General features: G+C 38.9%; 2 protein-coding genes across 2 annotated transcripts; one reads left to right on the top strand and one right to left on the bottom strand.

Moving 5' to 3' along the window:
* Window positions 1–1,467: 1,467 nt before the first annotated feature.
* On the bottom strand, window positions 1,468–2,019 carry LOC109207160. The gene has a single exon (XM_019370042.1). It carries the CDS (start codon window positions 2,017–2,019, stop codon window positions 1,468–1,470), a length of 552 nt encoding a protein of 183 aa, XP_019225587.1.
* Window positions 2,020–5,116: 3,097 nt separating this feature from the next.
* Window positions 5,117–7,537, top strand: LOC109207159. The gene is made up of 5 exons (XM_019370041.1): window positions 5,117–5,587; window positions 5,757–6,038; window positions 6,083–6,193; window positions 6,314–6,892; window positions 7,271–7,537. The coding sequence occupies exons 1-5, from the start codon at window positions 5,117–5,119 to the stop codon at window positions 7,535–7,537; spliced, it is 1,710 nt and encodes a 569-aa protein (XP_019225586.1).
* The last annotated feature ends 439 nt before the right edge of the window (window positions 7,538–7,976 follow it).

The following is a 7,976-nucleotide window of genomic DNA, read 5'->3' as shown; positions in this document are numbered from 1 at the left end:
GGTAAGAAAGTATTTATAATTGTTGTGTGTTGGTGTGTGATAGGGTCCCCATAAGTCCACATGTAACAATTCAAATATTTTGGTGGATTAAGTGGTTCTTTCAGGGAATGGCAATCTAATCTGTCTGGCCATTGGGCAAATGGAGCAAATAAAGGGCTGTTTGGGGGCAAACTTGACTGGTAGGGTAGGTATTTTCCTCATTTTAACAAAGGGTACATGCCCTAGCCTGTTGTGCCACAAATAATCTACACTATTTCCAGAAGATGCAGGGCAAACAGAAGAGGAACTAAAAGGATCAGTTTTATTACATGAATTGACATTATTTACAGTTGACAATGAAAGAGATGGTTGAAGGTGATCCTTCTTACTACTAGCATTCTTGTCAGGAATGAAAACACAAGAATGAGATTGACCAGAAACAACAGATGGACTCAAATCTGAACAGCTATGACATTTTGAACAAAGAAAGTACAAACCACTTCTTGCTTTACCAATCTCCAGAGGCCTCTTCATTGAAGGGGCCTGCATCAGTCAAAGGTATTTATTGAAGTTAACCATGCAATCAAGATGTACTGTTAAAGAATGAATTGAGATAAGGTTGTACTTGAAACTAGGCACATATAGGACTCTAACTAAGGTCAGTTTAGGACTGAGTAAAGCATCACCAATTTCTGTCACTTTCACCTTATATCCATTAGGCAAGGTAACAAGCAAGGGATAAGGTAAGGTTCTGATATTAGTGAGGAAGGATTTTCTATATGTCATATGGTTTGTGGCTCCACTATCTAAGATCCATAAATCAGCAATTGAACTTGAACATTTGCACATAGTTGTTTCAGCTATCTCTTTATAAGTACAGCAAGCTAAAATACCTGCAAAGTTAACAGCTCCACTTGTGATCATGTTTGGATCCTCAGTTGCACTATTGACTTTGAAGTTTTCCAGCAAATTCAGCAGCTGGTTGTACTGTTCACTTGTCAAGTTGTGAAGGTTCTGATTTTGATTTCTGCACTCAGCATCTTCATTATTGCATGCTTGCATTTCCTCACATTGACCATGTACATTTGCAGCAGATCCAGCATTTCTTCCCCTTGTAAACTTGAAGTCTTGTGGAAATCCATGCAACTTATAGCATTTTTCTTTGGTGTGTCCCTGCCTTTTACAGTAATCACAGAATAACTTGGACTTATTTGGTTGAAATGCAGATCTATAAGTGTTCTGTCATGCAGTGTTGCCCTGTGGATTGTAATTGGTCCTAAGTCTATTATTTCCGGGCCCATTGACATTCAGAGAAGTGGATTCCATGATTAGGCGATTGTTTGGCCTAATTTCTCTCTGCTTTTCCTCTTGAATAAGAATGGAAAATGCCTGTGCGATACTAGGCAAAGGGTTCATCATTAGGATGCTTCCCCTGACAACTGTGTAAACCTCATTGAGTCCCATTAGAAATTGAATTAACCTACGATCCTATTCTGCTTTATACATATTTGCCTTGGCACCACATGTGCACTGGCATCCACACTGAGCATGTGCATTTAAGGTGTTAAGTTCTTCCCATAACTTTTTCATCTTATTGTAGTATCCAGTTATGTCTAAGGTTCCTTGATTTAGGTCATTGATTTCCTTTTGCAACTGATAGAGTTTCGCTCCGTTTGTCTGATCATACCTGTCTTCGAGCTCCTGCCATAGTTCCTTTGCGCCACTCACATATTGGAAGCCATCAGCCAAGTCCTTTGAGAGTGAGTTAAGAATCCATGACGTCACCATGTCATCGCACCTCGCCCATTGCTCACAGCTCGCCTCTCCGACATTAGGTTTCTTACACTTTCTGGTGATAAATCCGACCTTGTTCTTCACGGAGAGGGCTTTAAGGACACCTCTCCTCCAGGATCTGTATCCAGTGCCGTCAAATGTTACTGGTACCAAAACTATTCCGGCACTCTCTGACGGATGCATGTATGGTGGATTAGTTGAATCCAAAGCTGCAGCAGTACCTTGTGTTTCGTTGTCTCCAGCCATGAGATGATGTAAAGTAGATGAAATTGAAGATGAAATTGAATGAGATTTCGTGAATCAACGAACGAGGAAACGAAAGTAGATTCTGATCTGCGATTACAGATCGATTGAAGAAAAATTGTGAGAAAGAAGAGTGAGAGAAAAATGAGATGAGTGTAAATCTAAATCGGATCGGATATTAAGAGTTGTGCTCTGATACCATGTCAAAGTTGGAGGTCAATCAACCATGAACCTCCATTGATGAGCTAGGGAGAGTACAGATAGAACATTCTGGAAAATAAGAGGAGTTGTGAAATGAAGACTTAATTTGATTATCTCATGTCCAAGGCATTATATACACACGTGTAAGAAAAAGGGAAAATAATATCTGTCTACTAACTACTAAAACAGCTCAACCTAACTACTTAGTCAACTAACTCAACTGCCTAGTTAACTAACTCAACCACAACTACACATTTATAAATATAGTGGTATTGCATTAACTATTCTCAATAACAATATATTATGCAATATATATCATTCTGTCTGTTGCAATAATGCTACCGTGAATATATCTAAATAAACATTATTCAAACTGCGTGAAGTTTCTTATTCATGGCTATCATTTTGCTGCTTTGCAAATATTCATGGTTGAATTTGTTAGCTGTTGCACTTTTGATATGTTTAAAACATCCTTAGGGCTTCATTATAGCTTTATTGGCTGAAGCGGAAGGAAAACAACATTGCTTGATGATATTTCTTTCATATTTATATGTCAAAATAATATTGTGCTTGAACAAAATCCAATTGTATTCCTCTGAAATTTTGGTGAGTACAAGTAGTTAGCTATTTTGGAGTTTAAAATGGAAAGTTGGCTTAGTTGAAAAAATAATTACAAATGAATTATAATTCTATTTTGCATCTTGAAAAAAAGTTCATTTACATTACGTTACCTTCACCTGCATGTTTGTGGTCCAACATCCCTTTTGCATGGATCCCATAACAACAAGCTCATTGATCATAGCTAAAAATGAAATTTGACATCATATCATTTCTGGAAATGATACCAATTAAGCAATTACTCAGGGTACATTATTTTTTAGAGTGATGAAATTTTTCAACAATGCTCAAGGGGCCATAAAAGATAATGGATATTGCACTGACAATACTATATTAGTTTGAAAAGAATACCTTCATCTTAGAGGTGATTAGTGATGGTAGGCTAGAAGCCCGTGTTTTAGCCCTAGTTTGCACTCTAAATTACTGCATTCAATGTGTGTTTGAGCTTAAACAATGGTAATTTGCACTTATTATGGGTTTCATGCCTAGCAACAATGATTCCGAGTTAAAAGGAAATTGGAGCTTTGAAATGTGAGTAAAAGCTAAGAATTAAACCGGGATCGCATCCGGGGCTCGTGCACAGGCGTTGTATACGAAAGTGGGAAGAAAGTGGAACGGCCAGAACAAATGCACTAATGCGATGCACAAAGCCTAGCAGAGTGCGACGCATTAAGGCAAATATGTGTCAGAAGTTTGACAAGTTCAGAGACTGGGTTTCTTTGGTCTGACAAGAAAAAGCACTGCTACGACACGACATGAGATGCACTAAGGTAAAATTCTGTCAGACACATGGAGTTCGGAGAGTTTGCAACTGAGTAAAGTACACTAACGCGACGCAGCCTGTGATGCGCTATGCGACGCATGAAGTGTAATAAGTTTGCAGGTTTTCGCACTTCAGTTCAAATAGGGTAGTTTCGTCTAGGTTCGGTCCTACTTGGTATAAATACACTAAAAATATGTCTTTTGAGGGACTTTTGACCTACCAAAGATTGGAGAACCAACCTAGGCAAGAAGACTCAAAAATTCATCAGTATTTCAACATGCAATAGGTGCAATACGGGAGTTTGTATCAAATCATTAGAATTGATGTTTTCTTTGTTTTTGAACCTTATTGAGATGTCTTACTCCATTGCTATGGATTAATTTTCATTAGGGTGTTGACAAATAAGATGTATCGATAACTTGATTAGGGATTCGATTCTTGATAATTGTTAGAATTAATTGATGGAGCTTTAATTTGTATTGTGGAGTAATTTATTATTTTGCTTAATCAAAAGAGGAGTTTGATATTGAATTTCTTCACATCTCATGCTCTAATTTAAATTCGTGATTTAAATAGGTAATCGAAAGAGCCTATTGAATTGTTAATTGAATTAGAAAATAGGGGAATATTTGTGAGAAGTTACTTTAGATCATAACCATCATTTTATTGTTGCAATTATTTACCGTGCTTCAATTAGATTAATTACTGAAACTAACATTTAGTCGAAAGAGAAATATTAGCTTCAAGTGTAATCTGATTATCGGTTGAATTCGTGTGAATCAATCGTATTATGGAGTGAATTAACTCAATAAATTGATCCCGAGTCTGTTATCTTGCACCTATCTAGTCAATTACCCTTTTTCCTCTTATTGATATTTCTTCGTTGCACATCTACTGTCTTTCGTGATCAATTATTATTTGATTAATTTTTAGTAGTTAACCGTAGTAATAGTCGTCAAATCAAGTGTTAATTTTTCTTGAAAGTAATCAACTAGAGATTATTCGAACACTGTTTAAATCCAATCCCTGCGGAGACGATAACTAATTTATATTATCTTTGACTAGCGAGCAATAATTTTGTATTGTGTTTTGTGCTCGTCAAATATTGGCGTTGTTGTCGGGGATTGGCAATCAAGAGTGTTTAAAATACTTTTAGTATTAATTCAGGAACCAATTTTTACTTTAGTGTATTCACGTTTTCTCACTTTTGTGCATGATACAGGTTTGACTTCTCTGGTGTATGACTTGATCCTCTTCAAAAGAAGTGATACCCTATGAATCAGATTTGGAGAAACACCTGCGACAATTGAGAAAAGAAAAGGAATTAACAGAAAATTTCTTGGGTCAAACTTCGACTTAAGATACCATGGCAAATGAAGAGAATGACGGAGTAGACTTAGCTGCAAGAGAGGCAGCACAACAAGAAGCAACCTAGAGAATTGCTGATGAGACCGTCAACGATGATGGGGGGTCAAAGATTCAATCTAAACTGACCCTTGGTTGAAGACCAGTTCGAGAATGCAGCACCCATGCCTGGAAGATCATTGGGTGACTATACTAGGCCAGTCTATAATCAAGGACTGTCAAGTGTATACCTCCACCCATAGTAGCAAACAACTTCGAATTGAAGCAAGGCTTGCTTCAAATTATCCAAACAACTGCATTTTTAGAGGGAAGGTGAACGAAGATTCTAATACTCACTTGATGGAGTTTGAAGAAATCATGAACACCTTCCAATACAATGGAGTATCAAAGGATGCAGTCTACTTTAGGGAATTCCCCTTTTCATTGAAAGATGACGCGAACCAACAACTTCGTAGCTTACACACAGGTACGATCAAGACGTGGGAAGATATGACCAAGAAGATTCTTGACAAGTACTTCTCAGCTGCAAAAACAGGGAAGCTCAGAAAGGAAATCCACAATTTCTATCAGAAGACAAAAAACGGTTTCCGAAGTTTGGGAAAGATTCAAGGAGATAGTCAGAAAGTGTCAGCACAATGGAATTGATTTGTGGATGAAATTCCGGGATTTTTGGGATGGACTGACACCGTCCTCGCAACGAACTCTGAATACTGCATGTGGAGGTCCACTAATGAAAAAAATACCGGAGGAGGTTGTCTTAATCGTTGATGAATTATCTGAGGATGTTAATTAGTGGCCGGCTGAGAGTAATGATAGAAGAAAATCAATTGGGATTCGCCAGGTGGACTCTAACACATCCATGCAAGCCCAGCTAGACACCATGGCCAAAGAGATAAGAAAGCTGACATTAGCCAAGGTACAGAGTGAGCCGCAAACAGCATGTGACTTTTGTGGATTAAGATACCCTACACATGGGTGTCAAGCATCAGCTGAGGAAGTCAACGCTGTGGGGAATTTAATAGAGGAAACTACCAAGGTGGGAACAACTATAATGCTATGGGTCAAAGACATCCAGGTTTTTCGTGGAGTTCACCTAGTGGGAGCTTGAACTCATGGCAGCAAAATAATCTCAGACCCCAGGGTCAAGGACCACCAGGTTTTCAAAACCAGCAGAGGCAGCAATACCAGCCACAACAGTCAAATCAGTCTAATATGGAAGATCTCATGAAGGTATTCATCAACAAATCAGATGAAAAAATTGAGACTCAGGGTACAACCACCTGAGAGCAGGGAATAGCCATCTAAGAGCAGGGCACGACCATCCGAAATTTAGAAAGACAATTGGGACAGATTGCAAATTTGTTATCTGAGAGGGCTCCCGGGTCTTTACCCTCTGACATTGAAAAGAACCCAAAGGAAACAATCAAAGTTGTATCTCTAAGAAGTGGCAAAACATTGGCTGACCCAATGGTGAAAGCAAGACCCGAGGTGGTGAACAAGCAGGCCGAGACACTGGAAGAGAAAAATAGTGAAGAGCAGAAAGGCCAGAGTAGTGGGTTACAAAAGGAGATTGAAGAAAGTAGACATATGCCAGCTCTACCATTCCCTCAAGCAACTTTATATGAACATTCCGTTCACAGAGGTACTCACTCAGATGCCTGCTTATGCAAAGTTCTTGAAGAAATCCTATCTAGCAAGAGAAAATTAGAGGAGACAACAGTGGTCAAGCTGAATGCCCACTGCAGTGCCATATTGCAAAATAAAATTCCCCAAAAGTGTAGGGACCGAAGAAGCTTCCCCATACCATGCTCATTGGGGAATGAGAAATTCGACAAGGCCCTTTGTGATTCTGGTGTGTCTATAAATGTAATGCCTTTATCTGTATTCAGGAAACTAGAAGGTGAGCTTGGAGTGATCAAATCAATACCAGTATGTATCCCTACAACTTGCTGACCAGACCACCATTTTACTTGAGGGAATCATCAAGGATATTCTAGTGCGGGTGGACAAGTTTTTGTTCCCCGTAGACTTTATTGTGGTGGATATGGAGGTGAACAAGAAGGTACCTCTAATTCTAGGGTGGTCATTTTTATGTACAGGCAGAGCTATCTTTGATATCTATGAGGGGCAGCATAGGCTTAGAGTGGGCAATGAAAAAGTGTTGTTCCAGATAAAGAGGATGATAAAATACCCAGTGATGAGGCATCTGCCTACTCGTGCTTCAAGCTAGATGTTGTTGGAGAATTGGCTAAAAAATAAAAGTTTGACAAGCTTGTGGGGGATAATCTAGAGTGATGTATTACTCAGTCTAGCATAGTAAAGGATGAAGATCCTGAAATAAAGAAAGAGGCTGAAGCTCTTGAAACTAAGGATCAAGTGGTTGATAAGGAGGAACTAAAAGAGGAGGCTTCTAAGCCTAATGTGGAATTGAAAGTCCTCTCCACTTACTTGAAATATGCTTTTCTTGAAACTAACAATTTTCCTGTGATTATTTCTGCTTACTTGACAGGTACACAAGATCAAAAGCTGGTGGAGCTGCTGAAAAAGCACAGAAGGCCATTAGCTGGAATATAACTGATATTCAAGAAATCAGTCCAGCCATTTGCATGCACAAAAATTCTGCTGGAAGAAAATAGTAAGCTAGTGGTGCAGCCCCAACATAAGTTAAACAAAAATTTGGAGGAGGTAGTGTACATGGAGATCATCAAATTGCTAGATGCGAGAGTGATTTTCCCCATCTCTGATAGCTAGCGGATTAATCCAATGCAAGTTGTACCTAAGAAGGGGGAATGACAGTGGTTAAGAATGAAGACAATGAATTGATCCCCACAAGAACAGTCACTGGGTGGAGAATATGCATTGATTAATGATGCAACAAGGAAGGACCACTTCCCACTTCCCTTTATTGATCAAATGCTCGAGAAAGTGGCTGGACATGGATGCTACTGCTTCTTGGATGGGTACTCAGGCTACATTCAAATACCCATTGCCCCAGAAGATGTTGAGAAGACCA

Source organism: Nicotiana attenuata, unplaced genomic scaffold, assembly GCF_001879085.1.
Source record: "Nicotiana attenuata strain UT unplaced genomic scaffold, NIATTr2, whole genome shotgun sequence".
NCBI classification, from domain to species: Eukaryota; Viridiplantae; Streptophyta; class Magnoliopsida; order Solanales; family Solanaceae; genus Nicotiana; species Nicotiana attenuata.
The sequence above is the reverse complement of the archived record's forward strand: the minus strand, read 5'-3'. Positions and strand labels throughout refer to the sequence as shown.